Source organism: Bombina bombina, chromosome 1, assembly GCF_027579735.1.
Source record: "Bombina bombina isolate aBomBom1 chromosome 1, aBomBom1.pri, whole genome shotgun sequence".
Lineage (NCBI taxonomy): Eukaryota > Metazoa > Chordata > Amphibia > Anura > Bombinatoridae > Bombina > Bombina bombina.
In genome coordinates, this window is record NC_069499.1 from 1,127,185,647 (window position 1) to 1,127,205,430 (window position 19,784).

The 19,784-nt window shown below is 38.4% G+C and overlaps 1 protein-coding gene across 1 annotated transcript in view; it reads right to left on the reverse strand.

Moving 5' to 3' along the window:
• The window catches only part of LOC128645416 (collagen alpha-1(XI) chain-like), a 256,246-nt gene that overhangs the window by 99,687 nt on the left and 136,775 nt on the right, over positions 1-19,784 (reverse strand). Inside the window, exons 12-13 of the mRNA XM_053698409.1 lie at positions 646-669; positions 419-562 (exon numbers count right to left, since the gene is read on the reverse strand). Coding sequence (XP_053554384.1) covers positions 419-562; positions 646-669 — 168 coding nt within the window. The remainder of the gene's footprint in view (positions 1-418; positions 563-645; positions 670-19,784) is intronic.

Genomic DNA, 19,784 nt, shown 5'->3' on the forward strand with positions numbered 1-19,784 from the left:
TTAATAGCTTTATTTAGTGATGGTGACGTGGGGGGTCGGCCGGTCGGCGGTTTTGATGAACAATGAAAAATTCCGAATATGAATAAAGAATGGATCTAAAATTCTGAAACAAATTTATTAGTTTTCAGAATTTTCGTTATGGTGCCGATTCGGAAATTCAGATTCATCCGAATCTCCTAATCGGACTAAATTCGTCCGAAACAAATTGCACATGTCTAATAACTATGATTTGTGACTGTCAGGGCTTACAAACATATGACATTTCCTTATTTCACCTGGTTTTCCAAAATTTTGCAGTTGTGTGGCATCATAAATGTATGCTTATCAATTCTTAAACCGTAATTATAAATGTAACATGGTTGTAACTCAAATGATGATATATAGTGATTGATGTGATATCCTGCAATCCTTTAAATACCTCTTGGTTCTTTTCTGGGTCATAGGTTTCTGAAATAGCTCTTGGTCCCGGTGGTCCTGGTGGTCCAGGGGGGCCTGGGGGGCCTGCAGGACCTTGCGTGCCAACAACCACCTTCCCCTTGTCTCCATGGCAACTGGAACATCCCTTAACCAAGCAATACAATTAGTAAGATTTCTTTATAGTGTATGAGGCTGAAGAGTTAACCATGTATCCAGCTCAGCACATACCTCTCCTGAGTCTCCCTTCTCTCCCTGAAAAACAAATAGAAAATAGTTTATGAAAATCATAGAAAATAAACATTTTAGAGTTTTGCCCACTCAGAACTAGCACTCATGAGTCTTATGTGCATTGTGTTAAAGGATACACATAAACATGTCTCTCTCTTACATGCACACACACATGCAGGAGTGGGTGAACACACACTCACACACAAACATCTTTCTCTCTATCGCATACACACTCACATGCATCCACAAAAATCCATATATAAGTGTATGCGTGCGGACATGCACACACTCACAGCTAAATGCACACATCTCTCACTATGTATGTATGAATATATATATATTTATGTTTAAGATAAATATATATGTTTATATGTATATAGCTACAGTATATATAAAAACACATACACACATATACAGTATATAGATATATTTAAAATTAAAAATAACATTTTCTTCTAAGTGAAGAACATAGGTATTTGAAGTATTTATATTACAAAAAAAGAACATATTAAATTTGTTTAAAATCGATATTAGGACATTTCAATGTGTTTGACTGTAAAGGGCTAAAAAGTGTATATATACATATATATAAATGAAGGAAAAAGAGGGAGCGCTATAGGAACCAAACTGTTTTTTATTTTTATGTGTTAAATCATTAATAAATTAAATTAGAATTAAAGGGACACTGAACCTAAATGTTCTCTTTCCTGATTCAGATAGAGCATGCAATTTTAAACAACTTTCTAGTTTACTCCTATTATCAATTTTTCTTCGTTCTCTTGCTATTTTTATTCGAAAAAGAAGGCATCTAAGCTTTTTCTTTGGTTCAGAACTCTGGACAACAATTTTTTATTGGTGGATTAATTTATCAACCAATCAGCAAGAACAACCCAGGTTGTTCACCAAAAATGGGACAGCATCTAAACTTACATTTGAAATCCAAATCTAAAAAAATAGAATAAAAATATTAAAAAATCTATATAAATGGAAACTATTTAGAAGCCAAAATAGAAGAAAGCTGAACGAGCTAGAATGATGGCGAGGGTAGGACTCACTGTGCACTTGCCGTAGTCACTGTTTGTTGAAAACAGCACTGTGTAATGAGTTCAAATGCTTAAAAAGTTTAAAGTTTATTATGTATGATAAAAACCAAAAAAGAACTCAGACATAAAACTCACAATAAACAAGGCATTTATTCTTGGTTTAAGCTAACTGACTTAGTCTAACTAGTAGAAAGTATGAAAAATTCAGATCCCAGACCGTAGAAAACACAGAGAATTGACACTCCAATAGGAAGGTAAAAATCTGGGCGAAAAAACTTTAATAAAAAAGCTAAGGTCAAAAAGCTTTGATGAAAAAGCTAAGATAAAATTGCTGAGATAAAATTGCACCAAGAGTAAGTGTGAGAGTTAATAAAATAAAATTCAAATTCAAGGGATGTTCAAGAAAAATACTACAAATCTAAAAAAGTAAATTACTTTTCTTTATATATATATATATATATATATATATATATATATATATATATATATATATATATATATATATGTATGTATGTATGTGTACACATATATATGTATGTATTTATGTGTACACATACATATACTCATATAAACACATATATACATGCACAGATACATGTATATATACACACACATATCTATCTATCTCTATTTATCTTTATCTATCTATCTATCTATCTTTCTCTCTGTCTGTATGCCTTTCGGTCTATCTATCTACTTTTGAGCCCTTCCCAGTCAAACACATTGACATATACTATATCCCTTTCAAACTCTTTTTAAACATTTGTTTTCAATAATAAAGCTATAGTTTATATTATATATGTTTATATATGAGTGTCATACTTTATTTGAATGTGTTTTACATGTGTTTTGATAAACTTGTAGATGGGAGGGGGAAGAAGGGAAGAGCTACAGAAAAGAAGGGAGAGGGCAGGAGAGGAGAACATGCGGCAAAGGGGCTTATGAGAATAGGGGAGGTGGCCCTATACACAATCACTTGGAGGGGGGATCGCTAAACTACAGAATTTTTTTAAAATAAATAAAAAAACATAATTTATGCTTACTAGATAAATTCCTTTCCTTTCAGATAGGAAGAGTCCATGGCTTCATTACTTACTGTGGGGAAATACAACACCTGGCCACCAGGAGGAGGCAAAGACACCCCAGCCAAAGGCTTAAATATCCCTCCCACGTCCTCATTACCCCAGTCATTCTGCCGAGGGAACAAGGAAACGTAGGAGGAACATTAGAGTATAAATGGTGCCAGAAGATAAAATAAATAATAGGGGACCGCCCATAGACAAGAAAAAACATGCGGGGGCTGTGAACTCTTCCTATCCGGAAGGAAAGGAATTTATCTGGTAAGCATAAAGTATGTTTTCCTTCCTAAGATAGGGAGAGTCCATGGCTTCATTACTTATTGGGAAAACTATACTCAAGCTCCAGAGGACGCTGAATGAATAACGGGAGGGAACAAAAAGGAAGAGGCAGACCCTATTCTGAGGGCACTACAGCCTGCAAAACTTTTTTCCCAAAAGCTGCTTCAGCCGAAGCAAAAACATCAAACTTGTAAAATTTTGAAAACGTATGTAAGGAGGACCAGGTAGCAGCCTTATTAATCTGATCCATAGAGGCCTCGTTCTTAAAGGCCCAAGCGGAAGCCACTGCTCTAGTAGAATGAGCCATTATCCTCTCGTAAGCTAAGCGGATGACACTCCTTAAAACCAAAAAGATAGGGAAGTCAAAGTAGCCTTCTGCCCCTTACGCTTCCCCGAATAGACAACAAACAAAGAGGAAGATTGTCTAAACTCCTTAGGAGCCTGAAGATAGAACTTCAAGGCACAAACCACAACCAAATTGTGAAGTAAGCGTAACTTCAATGAAAAAGGATTAGGACACAAGGAAGGAACCACAATCTCCTGATTGATGTTGCGATCTGACACAACCTTAGGAAGAAAACCTAATTTAGTACGTAAAACTGCCTTATCTGCATGACAAATCAGATAAGGGGGCTGCCATTGCAAAGCAGAGATCTAAGAAACTCTGCACGCAGAGGCAATAGCCAATAAAAAGAGAACCTTCCAAGATAACAATTTAATGTCAACGGAATGCAATGGCTCAAACGGAACCTGTTGCAAAACCTGAAGAACAAGATTTAGGCTCCAAGGAAAAGCCCCAGATCTAAAACAGGTCTGATCCTAATCAAAGCCTTTACAAAGGACTGCACGTCTGGAAGCTTAGCCAGTCTCTTGTGCAATATCAATAAACCTGATCGTACTCGATCGGGTTGAATTCCAGCAATTCCTGTCCGCCTGCTCAGAGCAGGCGGACATGGTTATGGAGCAGCGGTCTTTGTGACCGCTGCTCGATAACTTGTGTTTCTGGTGAGTTTTAAGACTCGCCAGAAACACGGGCCATCAAGCTCCGTTCGGAGCTTGATAGATAGGCCCCTATGTGTTCAATCTCCACGCAGTCATCCTCAGAGAATCTAGATTTTGATAAACAAATGGACCTTGTATCAGCAGGTCTCTGTGACAAGGTAACTTCCACGGAGGAGATGAGGACATCCCCACTAGATCCGTGAACCACGTCCTCTGTGGCCTCAATGGAGCAATCAGGATTACTGATACAAACTCCTGCTTGATGCGGGCCACCACTCGAGGAAGAAGCGGCAATGGAGGAAAAAGATATATGAGTTTGAACCTCCAGGGCACTGCTAGTGCATCTATTAGATCCGCTTGGGGATCCCTTGACCTAGACCAGTACCTGGGGAGCTTGGTATTAAGACGGGACACCCTGAGATCTACCTCTGGTGTCCCCCACTTGCTACATATTTCTGCAAACACCTCGGAATGGAGAGACTATTCCCCTGGATGGAAGGATTGCCTGCTGAGAAAATCCGCCTCCCAGTTGTCCACACCCGGAATGTGGATTGCTGACAGCGAACAGCTGTAGGCCTCTGCCCACTACAGAATCTGAGATACTTCCTTCATCGCCAAGGAACTTCTTGTTCCCCCCTGATGGTTGATGTAAGTCACAGAGGTTATATTGTCTGATTGGAATCTGAAAAAACTGGGACAAACCCAGAAGTGGCCAAGCCTTCAAGGCCTTAAAAATTGCCCGTAGTTCCAAAATATTAATTGGGAGGGAGGACTTCTCCTGAGTCCACAACCCCTGTGCCTTCCTGGCACCCCAAACGGCTCCCCATCCGGATAGGCTTGCATCCGTAGTCACAATCTCCCAGGATGGTCTAAAGAAGCATCCCTGAGTTCTGGCAATGGCTAGAAGAGCCCCCAGAACCTTCATCAAGATTCTTGGAGCAGTAGCTAGGCCAAATGGAAGGGCAATGAACTGGAAGTGCTGGTCCAGGAATGCAAACCTCAGGAACTGAAAGTGTTCCCTGTGGATTGGAACATGAACATAAGCATCCTTCAGATCTATAGTGGTCATAAACTGGCCTTCCTGAATTAAAGGAAGGATGGACCTTATCGTCTCCATCTTGAAGGAAGGGACACTGAGAAATTTGTTTAAGCACTTTAGATCCAGAATTGGGCGGAAAGTTCCCTCCTTCTTTGGAACCACGAAAAGGTTTGAATAAAACCATAAAACCTCTTTCTTCTATAGGCATCCGGGATTACAACTCCTAAGGAGGATAGATCCTTAACGCGCCATAGAAAGGCATCCCTCTTTTCTGGTCTGGTAGACAGATTGAATAGAGAAGGAATCTGCCCCTTGGCGGATGAGATTTGAAGCCTATCTTTTATCCCTGAGATACCACCTCCAGGACCCACGGATCATGTACATCCTTGAACCAGGCATCTGAAAAAAGAGACAGTCTTCCCCTACATGATCTGATCATGTATTGGGGGCCGCCCCTTCATGATGATTTGTTTACAGCGGGCTTCTTATTCTGCTTGGATTTATTCAAGGACTGAGCCGGCTTTCAAGAACTCTTGGGTTGCTCGGGCTTGGAGGAGGATCGTTGTCGTTGGGATTTGTTAGAACAAAAGGAACGAAAATTAGAAGATTGTTGTCCCTTAAACTTGTTCTTCTTATCTTGCGGTAGGAAGGCACCGTTGCCTCTGGTAACCATAGAAATAATGGAGTCCAGGCCTGGACCAAATAAAATCTTTCCCTTGAAGGGAAGAGAAAGGAGTCTGGACTTCCCAGAATATCCTCGAGTGGAGACTCCACCTCAATGAGTTCTGGCAAAGAGTTGCACAAGTAGGTAGCCGCTCCAGCAACCGCGGCAACTGCAGCTGCCAGTTGAAACAAAAATCCTGTACGTTGAAACATTTTTCTCAGAAAGTTTTCCATTTTACTATCCATCGGCTCTCTGAATGAAGAACTATCCTCAAGAGGTATAGTAGTACCTTTAGCAATCGTAGAGATAGCACCATCCACCTTAGGAATGGAGCCCCAAAAATCCAGTTGAGGGTCCGGGACTGGGACCAACTTTTTAAAAGTAGACGAGGGGGAAAAGGAAGAACTAATTATTTTCCATTCGTTCTTAATAATGTTCGCCATCTTAACTGGCACAGGAAAAGTCAAAGGAACTTTCCTGTCTTCGTAAACTCTGTTTAATTTAGGTATCATAGGTTCTTCAGGCAGCGCGACCTCTGGAACCTCTAACGTAGACAGAACCTCCTTTAATAAAAAACGCAAGTGATAAATTTTAGGACAGTTCCTCCGAGAAAGGAGGCTTAGACGCTAAGGACTCCGACCCAGAAAGTTTACCCTCTGAAGCTACAGAGGTTAACTCATCATCGGATAACAGGGACATAATAGCTAAATCCGATAAATATTTAGATGACTCCGGATCAGGAGAGCTATGTTTAACATTGCTCTTGCATTTGTTAGAGCGAGGTAATGCAGACACCGCTGTATGTAACTGCGCGGCAAAATCCGCAGGAAGAAGGACCCCTCCGGATGGAGGATTAGATTTGCTACGGGGTACTGCATGTGGAGTGGATAATGTAGCAAGGGTAGTAATCTCACTGGACGCCGAGTCCTGAAAGATAGACGACTCAGAGGGACTAAGAGCCTTAGTAGGCTTGTCTCCCTTATTAGACTTTTTAATGGTGTTAAGGCATGTGGAACATAATTGAGTGGGCGGGGAAACCACGGCCTCCTCACAATACAAACAGGTATGATTTAGTACAGAACGAGTACCTTCTATCAGAGTCCTCCATAGCTCAGGTTATACCCACAGAAGGACACAATGTTTTTTTATTATAAAAAACTGAACCTTGATGCTCCCAATGGCTGGGGCACTCACCACCTCCTAGACACAGACAGTTAACAGAGGAAATACTCTCCTCAGGTTCAAGTCTCAGCCGGAATGGAGGAAATGAACATAGACCACACTTGGTCACATGTGGCTAGATTACGAGTTTTTGTTAGTAATGGTGTGCAGGGCTAACAAGCATTTTTTTCTCACCGCTCACTTAAGACAATGCTGGTATTACAGGTCTTTATAAACCCGGGGTTAGCCGCAAAAAAAGTGAGTGGAGAGCAAAATTTAGCTCCACATCTCACCTCAATACCAGCGTTGCTTACGGTAGCGGTGAGCTGGTAAAATGTACTCGTGCACGATTTCCCCATAGGAATCAATGGGGGAGAATCAGCTGAAAAAAAACCTAACACCTGCAAAAAAGCAACGTTCAGCTTCTAACGCAGCCCCATTGATTCCTATGGGAAAATACTTTTTATGTCTACATCTAACACTCTAACATGTACCCCGAGTCTAAACACCCCTAATCTTACACTTATTAACCCCTACTCTGCCGCCCCCAATGTCGCTGCCACCTAACTACATTTATTAACCCCTAATCTGCCGCTGCCACGTCGCCGCCACTAAAATAAAGTTATTAACCCCTAAATCTAAGTCTAACCCTAACCCTAACACCCCCTAACTTAAATATAATTTAAATAAATCTAAATAAAATTACTATTATTAACTAAATTATTCCTATTTTAAACTAAATACCTATAAAATAAACCATAAGCTAGCTACAATATAACTGTTACATTGTAGCAGTGATGTGCAGTCACTAGAGGCAGGTGAGGCAGGGCTTCAACTCTCATATGGGCAAAAATATTTTTTTTTAATTGGCTTTAAAAAAAAAAATGCAATTTTTTTTTCCCCCAGCATTTTTTTTTCACAGCTACATGTTGTGCAATGGAGAGGCACAAGCAGGTCTGCCCCCCATTACACAACATGCTGCGCCACCTACTGGATGAAAGTGATTAAGATCATTGCATGGCCCATAACTGCTTATTTGAGGCAGTCCTATTTGGGCTGACCCAATCCAGTGAGAGGCATTAGTAAGTGGAACTTAGGGTTGTGGCTGGATGTTTAATCATATAAAACAAAACAAAAACGAAAAAAAAAACTACTTTAATTTATTTTGTTGCTGTCCTGTGAAGCTGCCAGCTTTGCTAAAGTGAAAAAGAGAGTTCTCTACTTCCCCTCCAAGTGCAGTTGAATGTTCCACTGTCACTTCCTTACAGAGCAGGAAGAGATGCAGACTTGCAGTGTTTTGGCCACATTTTATTGAAGTAAGTTCTACAACCTTACACCTATATTTAGAGTTTTGCGTTAGCCGTCAAAAGCAGCGTTAAGGGGTCCTAACGCTGCTTTTGGCCGCCTGCCGGTATTTAGAGTCAGGCAGGAAAGGGTCTAACACTCACTTCCTTACCGCGACTTGAGGCTACCGCAGATCCCCTTACGCCAATTGCGTATCCTATGTTTTCTATGGGATCTGCCTAACGCCGGTATTTGGAGTCTTGGAAGAACTGAGCGGTAGACCCTCTACCGACAAAACTCCTACCGCCAAAAAAAGTCAGTAGTTAAGAGCTTTATGGGCTAACGCAGGAATATAAAGCTCCTAACTACTGTGCTACAAAGTACACTAACGCCCATAAACTACCTATGTACCCCTAAACTGAGGCCCCCCCACATCGCCGCCACTCTAATAAAAATTTTTAACCCCTAATCTGGCGACCGGACACCGCCGCCACCTACATTATAGCTATGAACCCCTAATCTGTGCCCCTAACATCGCCGACCCCTGTATTATATTTATTAACCCCTAATCTGCCCCCCCCAACGTCTCCGCTACCGAACTACACTTATTAACCCCTAATCTGCCGACCGGACCTCGCCGCCACTATAATAAATGTATTAACCCCTAAACCGCCGCACTTCTGCCTCGCAAACACTAGAATAAATAATATTAACCCCTAATCTGCCCTCCCTAACATCGCCACCACCTACCTACAATTATTAACCCCTAATCTCCCGCCCGCACCGTCGCCACTACTATAATAAAATTATTAACCCCTAAACCTAACTCTAACCCTAACCCTAACACCCCCCTAACATAAATATAATCCTATTTAAAACTAAATACTTACCTAGAAAATAAACCCTAATATAGCTACAATATAATTAATAATTACATTGTAGCTATTTTAGGATTTATATTTATTTTACAGACAACTTTATATTTATTTTAACTAGGTACAATAGTTAATAACTTTTTAATAGCTACCTAGTTAAAATAAGTACAAAATTACCTGTAAAATAAATCCTAACCTAAGTTACAAATACACCTAACACTACACTAACTAACATTACAACCCACCACCCACATACCCCTACTCTAACCCACCCAAACCCCCCTTAAAAAACCTATCGCTAACCCCCTGAAGATCATCCTACCTTGAGTCGTCTTCACCTAGCCAAGCCGAATTCTTCATCCAAGGTGCGCAGAGGAGGTCCTTCATCCGGTAGAAGTCTTCATCCAAGCGGGGCAAGAAGAGGTCCTCCATCCGGTAGAAGTGTTCATCCAGGCGGCGTCTTCAATCTTCATCCATCCGAGGCGGAGTGGAGCCATCTTCAAAGGAGCCGACGCAGAGCCATCCTGTTCAACCGACGACTTCCCGACGAATGAAGGTTCCTTTAAGGGACGTCATCCAAGATGGCGTCCCTTCCATTCCGATTGGCTGATAGGATACTATTAGCCAATCGGAATTAAGGTAGAAAAAATCTGATTGGCTGATGCAATCAGCCAATCAGATTGAAGTTCAATCCGATTGGCTGATCCAATCAGCCAGTCGTATTGAGCTCGTATTTTATTGGCTGTTCCGATCGGCCAATTGAATGCAAGCTCAATCCTATTGGCAGATTGCATCATTCAATAGGATTTTTCCTACCTTAATTCTGATTGGCTGATAGAATCCTATCAGCCAATCGGAATTCAAGGGACACCATCTTGGATGACGTCATTTAAAGGAACTGTCATTCGTCGGGTAGTCGTCGGTCTGGATGGATGCTCCGTGCCGGCTGGCTTCAAGATGAACCCGCTCCGCTCCGGATGAAGATAGAAGATGCCGTATGGATGAAGACTTCTGCCCGTCTGGATGTCCTCTTCTGCCCGGATCGGATGAAGACTTCTGCCCCTCTGGAGGACCACTTGTGACCGGCTGGGTGAAGACGTCTCAAGGTAAGGTGATCTTCAGGGGGTTAGTGTTAGATTTTATTAAGGGGGATTGGGTGGGTTTTAGAGTAGGGTTGGGTGTGTGAGTGGTGGGTTTTAATGTTGGGGGGTATTGTTTTTTTTCAGGTAAAAGAGCTGATTACTTTGGGGCAATGCCCTGCAAAAGGCCCTTTTAAGGGCTATTTGTAATTTAGTATAGGGTAGGGATTTTTATTATTTGGTGGGGGGGCTTTTTTATTTTATTAGGGGGATTAGAGTAGGTGTAATTCGTTTAAAATTCTTGTAATTATTTTATTATTTTCTGTAATTTAGTGGGGTTTTTTTTTCGTACTTTAGTTTATTTAATTTAATTGTAATTAATTGTAGGTAGTTTAGGTAATTAATTTAATTATAGTGTAGTGTTAGGTGTAATTGTAAATTAGGTTAGGGTTTATTTTACAGGTAAATTTGTACTTATTTTAGCTAGGTAGTTATTAAATAGTACAAAAAGGAAAACAATATACAGAGGTGCAAGATGGAAAAAAACACACAATATTCTGTACAAATGGACTAAGAACTGATACTCTCCTTTAGGTCAGACCGCAGCCTTCTTGCAGTCTCTCCCTTGTGACTGTGTATAGATAGATAGTAGTAGTAGATGGCGCTGGTCTATTGAGTGATTTTCTCTAGTAAGTGAAGAGAAAAAAGGCTTGATGCATATATTGAAGCCAATTAATATGGGTGCAGTATACTCACTCCATAAGATGAATCTTTACAGCTGAAAGGGAACGTAGCGTCAGATGGCAAGAGTCCACAGGTTCCTGGAGTCAAATACTGAATTTTCAGGTTTATCCAAAAGTGGACTATAAATGAATAGAGACCCAAATGACAAAAGTATCCAGTGTATAATTGAAAAAATGTAGTAACTTACTCCATAAATAAGGAGATTCCAGCTCAGCACAGCAAAACAAGATCTTGACAATCTTTCAACAAAGGATAAAAGGTTTTATTTGCTCAACGCGTTTCAACGTATTACACGTCTTTATCAAGAGCATACATTAAAACAAGTAAAACAGGTAAGTAAAACCAAGTATTGAGTGTGTTTGCTGTGGCTACAGGGCTGGTTTATATACAGGTGAACAATTAGTTCCAATTTCCTGTTGAGCACAGGAAATTGGACTCACAAAAACTTCATAAAATGTTTAATACTATATATATGCATCAATAGTAAACTATTCCTGAGAATAAAAATGAAGAAAAATATATTTTAAAGAAAATCATTAAAAAAACATCAAAGTTTAAAAATAGAGGCTTAGTTTAGTATTGATACGTTATTTAACCAATCAAAACACTTCTTGAATATTTAGACCAATGAACGGACAGTAGTATAAAGTCCTCAATCAAGTAGTCCGTTGTGTAACAGTTCCTTTTCAGGTCCGATCTGTGGTCATATGCTTATCTTGTCCAATCAGAGGATGGCTGTAATCCAAGGGTGAAAGCATCAATCCGGAAGAGTCAAAATTCTGTGTACTAATAGAGGGAGTGTCCAGAATGACATCAGACATACATCTCAGCCAATAAAACAAGATAAATAATTCTGAAACAAAAGCAGGAAAAAAGTGACCAGTATTTGCTCTTCAGAATGGATCTGAAACATTTGTGACACACTACATTCATATTTCAAAAAGGGAATCCTTACTGCAAATATTTTGTTTAAGGAAATTTCATGGTGAGAGCCCACAGATCTAGTAACATGATTATAAATAAATATTTTGTTTAAGGAAATTTCATGGTAAGAGCCCCCAAATCTAGTAACATGATTATGAATAAATATTTTGTTTAAGGAAATTTCATGGTGAGAGCGCACAGATCTAGTAACATGATTATAAATAAATATTTTGTTTAAGGAAATTTCATGGTGAGAGCCCACAAATCTAGTAACATGGTTGTGAATAAATATTTTGTTTAAGGAAATTTCATGGTGAGAGCCCACAGATCTAGTAAGGAAATTTTAAATATTGTCTCTAACATAAGATATAATAAAAATAAATAGATATGTGCAACATTTGAATAGTGAAAATTTAATTGTGCTTATTTACTATAGAAAATCCCTATACTAATACATTATTATTAATAATGAAATGAATAAAAAGAAATAAAAATGAATGAATAAAAAGAAATAAAAATGTGATATATTGAAAGTGAATGTGATGTCTTAAATAGTAATTTAAGACATCACATTTATGTGTAGTATCTTTTAAATAAGATTTGGAGTTTTGGGCAAATGGCTGTAATAAAAAATCAATAAAGGAAGATAAGTTTGCTGTCAATGAATCAATGCCGCTAATAATGGGGCGCCCTGGGGGGTGGATTGGGTTTTTGTGCAACTTGGGTAGAAAATGAAAAATAGCTGTTTTAGAATTATTCTGGTATAGAAAATCGAATTCCTGTTCAGATATAATCTCTCTATCAAGGGCTTGAGTAAGAACCTTATGTAATTCTTCATAAAATACTTTTTTTGGTGACCTATCGAGAATTTTGTAGGTATTAACATCAGATAATATATTGTTGGCCTCCTGTAAATAAAATTCTCTGTCCAAAGAATTAGACAGAAGGGAACTTTGGTGGATTCACACTATGAGAACCTACAAGGACATTAGGTTAGCAGCCTTTATCTAACATATCAAACATATTACTATTAATTTAATACACTATTCTTGACACATTATTAAATTAATGCTACACTCATAAACTATTAGGTACATTTAGGTATCTCATCAACACTTCACACATACCATTCACACTTATGTTATACTTTAGGATTAAATTAATATTTAAGACATCACATTCACTTTCAATATATCACATTTTTATTTCTTTTTATTCATTCATTTTTATTTCTTTTTATTCATTTCATTATTAATAATAATGTATTAGTATAGGGATTTTCTATAGTAAATAAGCACAATTAAATTTTCACTATTCAAATGTTGCACATATCTATTTATTTTTATTATTTCTTATGTTAGAGACAATATTTAAAATTTCCTTAAACAAAATATTTATTTATAATCATGTTACTAGATCTGTGGGCTCTCACCATGAAATTTCCTTAAACAAAATATTTATTCACAACCATGTTACTAGATTTGTGGGCTCTCACCATGAAATTTCCTTAAACAAAATATTTATTTATAATCATGTTACTAGATCTGTGGGCTCTCACCATGAAATTTCCTTAAACAAAATATTTATTTATAATCATGTTACTAGATTTGGGGGCTCTTACCATGAAATTTCCTTAAACAAAATATTTATTTATAATTATGTTACTAGATCTGTGGGCTCTCACCATGAAATTTCCTTAAACAAAATATTTGCAGTAAGGATTCCCTTTTTGAAATATAAATGTAGTGTGTCACAAATGTTTCAGATCTATTCTGAAGAGCAAATACTGGTCACTTTTTTCCTGCTTTTGTTTCAGAATTATTTATCTTGTTTTATTGGCTGAGATGTATGTCTGATGTCATTCAGGACACTCCCTCTATTAGTACACAGAATTTTGACTCTTCCGGATTGATGCTTTCACCCTTGGATTACAGCCGTCCTCTGATTGGACAAGAGAAGCATATGACCACAGATCGGACCTGAAAAGGAACTGTTACACAACGGACTACTTGATTGAGGACTTTATACTACTGTCCGTTCATTGGTCTAAATATTCAAGAAGTGTTTTGATTGGTTAAATAACGTATCAATACTAAACTAAGCCTCTATTTTTAAACTTTGATGGTTTTTTAATGATTTTCTTTAAAATATATTTTTCTTCATTTTTATTCTCAGGAATAGTTTACTATTGATGCATATATATAGTATTAAACATTTTATGAAGTTTTTGTGAGTCCAATTTCCTGTGCTCAACAGGAAATTGGAACTAATTGTTCACCTGTATATAAACCAGCCCTGTAGCCACAGCAAACACACTCAATACTTGGTTTTACTTACCTGTTTTACTTATTTTAATGTATGCTCTTGATAAAGACGAGTAATACGTTGAAACGCTTTGAGCAAATAAAACCTTTTATCCTTTGTTGAAAGATTGTCAAGATCTTGTTTTGCTGTGCTGAGCTGGAATCTCCTTATTTATGGAGTAAGTTACTACATTTTTTCAATTATACACTGGATACTTTTGTCATTTGGGTCTCTATTCATTTATAGTCCACTTTTGGATAAACCTGAAAATTCAGTATTTGACTCCAGGAACCTGTGGACTCTTGCCATCTGACGCTACGTTCCCTTTCAGCTGTAAAGATTCATCTTATGGAGTGAGTATACTGCACCCATATTAATTGGCTTCAATATATGCATCAAGCCTTTTTTCTCTTTACTTACTAGAGAAAATCACTCAATAGACCAGCGCCATCTACTACTACTATCCAGTTATTAAATAGTTAATAACTATTTAACAACTATTCTACCTAGTTAAAATAAACACAAACTTGCCTGTAAAATAAAAATAAACCCTAAGATAGATACAATGTAACTATTAGTTATATTGTAGCTATCTTACGGCTAGATTTAGAGTTGGGCGGTAGCCGTGAAAACCAGCGTTAGAGGCTCCTAACGCTGTTTTTTACCGCCCTCTGGTATTTGGAGTCAGTCAGGAAAGGGTCTAACGCTCACTTTGCAGCCGCGACTTTTCCATACCGCAGATCCCCTTACGTCAATTGCGTATCCTATCTTTTCAATGGGATCTTTCTAACGCCGGTATTTAGAGTCGTGGCTGAAGTGAGCGTTAGAAATCTAGCGACAAAACTCCAGCCGCAGAAAAAAGTCAGTAGTTAAGAACTTTCTGGGCTAACGCCGGTTCATAAAGCTCTTAACTACTGTGCTTTAAAGTACACTAACACCCATAAACTACCTATGTACCCCTAAACCGAGGTCCCCCCACATCGCCGCCACTCTATTAAATTTTTTAACCCCTAATCTGCCGCTCCGTACACCGCCACCAGCTAAGTTATCCCTATGTACCCCTAATCTGCTGCCCCAATACCGCCGACACCTATATTATATTTATTAACCCCTAATCTGCCCCCCCCCAACGTCGCCGCCACCTACCTACACTTATTAACCCCTAATCTGCCGAGCGGACCTCACCGCTACTATAATAAAGTTATTAACCCCTAATCCGCCTCACTCCCGCCTCAATAACCCTATAATAAATAGTATTAACCCCTAATCTGCCCTCCCTAACATCGCCGACACCTAACTTCAAGTATTAACCCCTAATCTGCTCACCGCTATTCTAATAAATTTTTTAACCCCTAAAGCTAATTCTAACCCTAACCCTAATACCCCCGTAACTTAAATATAATTTAAATCTAACGAAATAAATTAACTATTATTCAATTAATTAATCCTATTTAAAGCTAAATACTTACCTGTAAAATAAACCCTAATATAGCTACAATATAAATTATAATTATATTGCTGCTATTTTAGGATTAATATTTATTTTACAGGCAACTTTGTAATTATTTTAACCAGGTACAATAGCTATTAAATAGTTAATAACTATTTAATAGTTACCTAGTTAAAATAATTACAAAATTACCTGTAAAATAAATCCTAACCTAAGTTACAATTAAACCTAACACTAAACTATCAATAAATAAATTAAATAAAATACCTACAATTACCTACAATTAAACCTAACACTACACTATCAATAAATTAATTAAATACAATACCTACAAATAAATACATTTAAATAAACTAACTAAAGTACAAAAAATAAAAAAGAACTAAGTTACAAAAAATAAAAAAATATTTACAGACATTAGAAAAATATTACAACAATTTTAAACTAATTACACCTACTCTAAGACCCCTAATAAAATAACAAAGCCCCCAAAATAAAAAAATGCCCTACCCTATTCTAAATTTAAAAAGTTCAAAGCTCTTTTACCTTACCAGCCCTTAAAAGGGCCCTTTGTGGGGCATGCCCCAAAGAATTCAGCTCTTTTGCCTGTAAAAGAAAAATACAACCCCCCAACATTAAAACCCACCACCCACATACCCCTAATCTAACCCAAACCCCCCTTAAATAAACCTAACACTACCCCCCTGAAGATCATCCTACCTTGTCTTCATCCAAGCCCAAGCAGGGGCTGGCGATCCATAATCCGGCTGAAGTCTTCTATGAAGCGTCGGCTGAAGAGGTCCAGAAGAGGCTCCAAAGTCTTCATCCTATCCGGGAAGAAGAGGCGATCCGGACCGGCATCCATCTTGATCCAAGCGGCATCTTCTATCTTCATCCGATGACGAACGGCTCCATCCTGAAGACCTCCACCGCGGATCTATCCTCTTCTTCCGACGTCCAACTGAAGAATGAAGGTTCCTTTAAGGGATGTCATCCAAGATGGCGTCCCTCGAATTCCGATTGGCTGATAGGATTCTATCAGCCAATCGGAATTAAGGTAGGAAAATTCTGATTGGCTGATGGAATCAGCCAATCAGATTCAAGTTCAATCCGATTGGCTGATTGGATCAGCCAATCAGATTGAGCTCGCATTCTATTGGCTGATCGGAACAGCCATTAGAATGCGAGCTCAATCTGATTGGCTGATTGGATCAGCCAATCGGATTGAACTTGAATCTGATTGGCTGATTCCATCAGCCAATCAGAATATTCCTACCTTAATTCCGATTGGCTGATAGAATCCTATCAGCCAATCGGAACTCGAGGGACGCCATCTTGGATGACGTCATTTAAAGGAACCGTCATTCGGCGAGTAGGCGTCGTTAGAAGAGGATCTGCGTTGGCTGGGAAGAAGATGGCTCCGCTCCGGAAGAAAGAAGATTGAAGATGCTGCTTGATAGAAGACTTCATCCCGATGATGGACTTCCGACTTCAGCCCGATGATGGATTTCTTCAGCCGCCGCTTGGATCCAGACTTCAGCCCGAGGATGGACGTCACTCTTCAGCCCCCCGCTTGGGCTAGGATCAAGACATCGGAGGCTCTTCTGGACAGATCGGAACCCGGTGAGGTGAAGACAAGGTAGGGAGATCTTCAGGGGCTTAGTGTTAGGTTTATTTAAGGGGGGTTTGGGTTAGATTAGGGGTATGTGGATGGTGGGTTGTAATGTTGGGGGGGGTTATTGTATGTGTTTTTTTTCCAGGTAAAAGAGCTGAATTCTCTGGGTCATGCCCCGCAAAGGGCCCTTTTCAGGGCTGGTAAGGTAAAAGAGCTTTGAATTTTTTTAATTTAGAATAGGGTAGGGCATTTTCTTATTTTGGGGGGCTTTGTTATTTTATTAGGGGGCTTAGAGTAGGTGTAATTAGTTTAAAATTGTAATATTTTTCTAATGTTTGTAAATATTTTTTTATTTTTTGTAACTTAGTTCTTTTTTATTTTTTGTACTTTAGTTAGTTTATTTCATTGTATTTATTTGTAGATATTGTATTTAATTAATTTATTGATAGTGTAGTGTTAGGTTTAATTGTAGATAATTGTAGGTATTGTATTTAATTAATTTATTGATAGTGTAGTGTTAGGTTTAATTGTAACTTAGGTTAGGATTTATTTTACAGGTAATTTTGTAATGATTTTAACTAGGTAACTATTAAATAGTTCTTAACTATTTAATAGCTATTGTACCTGGTTAAAATACAGTAAATACAAAGTTGCCTGTAAAATAAATATTAATCCTAAAATAGCTATAATAAAATTATAATTTATATTGTAGCTATATTAGGGTTTATTTTACAGGTAAGTATTTAGCTTTAAATAGGAATAATTTATTTAATAAGAGTTAATTTCGTTAGATAAAAATTATATTTAACTTAGGGGGGTGTTAGTGTTAGGGTTAGACTTAGCTTTAGGGGTTAATCCATTTATTACAGTAGCGGCGAGATTCGGTCGGCAGATTAGGGGTTAATAATTGAAGTTAGGTGTCGGCGATGTTAGGGAGGGCAGATTAGGGGTTAATACTATTTATTATAGGGTTATTGATGCGGGAGTGAGGCGGATTAGGGGTTAATAACTTTATTATAGTAGCGGTGAGGTGCGGTCGGCAGATTAGGGGTTAATTATTGTAGGTAGGTGGAGGCGACGTTGTAGGGGGCAGATTAGGGGTAAATAAATATAATATAGGGGTCGGCGGTGTTAGGGGCAGCAGATTAGGTGTACATAGGTATAATGTAGGTTGCGGCGGTTTAAGGAGCGGCAGATTAGGGGTTAAAAAAATATGCAGGTGTCAGCGATAGCGGGGGCGGAAGATTAGGGGTTAATAAGTGTAAGGTTAGGGGTGTTTAGACTCGGGGTACATGTTAGGGTGTTAGGTGCAGACGTAGGAAGTGTTTCCCCATAGAAAACAATGGGGCTGCGTTAGGAGCTGAACGCTGCTTTTTTGCAGGTGTTAGGTTTTTTTTCAGCTCAAATGGCCCCATTGTTTTCTATGGGGGAATCGTGCACAAGCACGTTTTTGAAGCTGGCCGCGTCCGTAAGCAACGCTGGTATCTAGAGTTGCAGTGGCGGTAAATATGCTATATGCTCCCTTTTTGGAGCCTAACGCAGCCATTCTGTGAACTCTAAATACCAGCGGTATTTAAAAGGTGCGGGAGAAAAAAAGCACGCGTAGCTAACGCACCCCTTTGGCCGCAGAACTCTAAATCTAGCCGTTAGGGTTTATTTTATACGAAAGTATTTAGTTTTAAATAGGAATAATTTATTTAATTGTAGTAATTTTATTTCGTTTTATTTAAATTATATTTAAGTTAGGGGGTGTTAGGGTTAGGGTTAGACTTAGGTTTAGGGGTTAATACATTTAATATAGTGTTGGCGACGTTGTGGGCGGCAGATTAGGGGTTAATAAATGTAGGTAGGTGTCGGCGATGTTAGGGATGGCAGATTAGGGGTTAATCAAATTTAACTAGTGTTTGCGAGGTGGGAGGGCGGTGGTTTAGGGGTTAATATATTTATTTAAGTATAAATAATCCCAGCCAATGAGTCTTAGTATTTTTTGCAACAAAATATTTTAATAGTAACACATCATGTCATAATCGATCTGACATTGCGTAAAAAGTTGTAGGAGAAAGCCAAAGATGCACTCATACGGATCCACACAAACCCCATCCACCAATCTACACATCCGCACCATACAATCCTAAATAAGAAAAAATACAAGTAAAGAAAACAAATAAAGAAAACAATAACATAAATACACCCCCAGGGAGTGAAGGACAGCAGCACCTGTCTCATAACCTGTCAAAAAAGTTTATTGAAGTAATTCCACTTTAAAAGGGCAAAAGAAATGATGCTCTTTGAAAGAAAAAATTTGTAATAAATTGTATCCAATGAAATAGAAAAGTTAATGCCACATAGTCAATACAATTGAATCCGGATATGTATTAGTATAAAGTCCGGTTAGTTTTGGCATGCAATATCCTGTAACAGACTCAGGATACTTATGAATACTTGAAATTACTAGTGATGTTAGTAGTCCGTGTTATATTATCACACAGAAATCCCCAACTTCCATATGAGCGACCCCTACTTCTGATGTGCAAACAGCTGTTTGTAAACAAGGTAAACTCCGGCTGCAGATCCAACCTCACACACTTATAAAATAT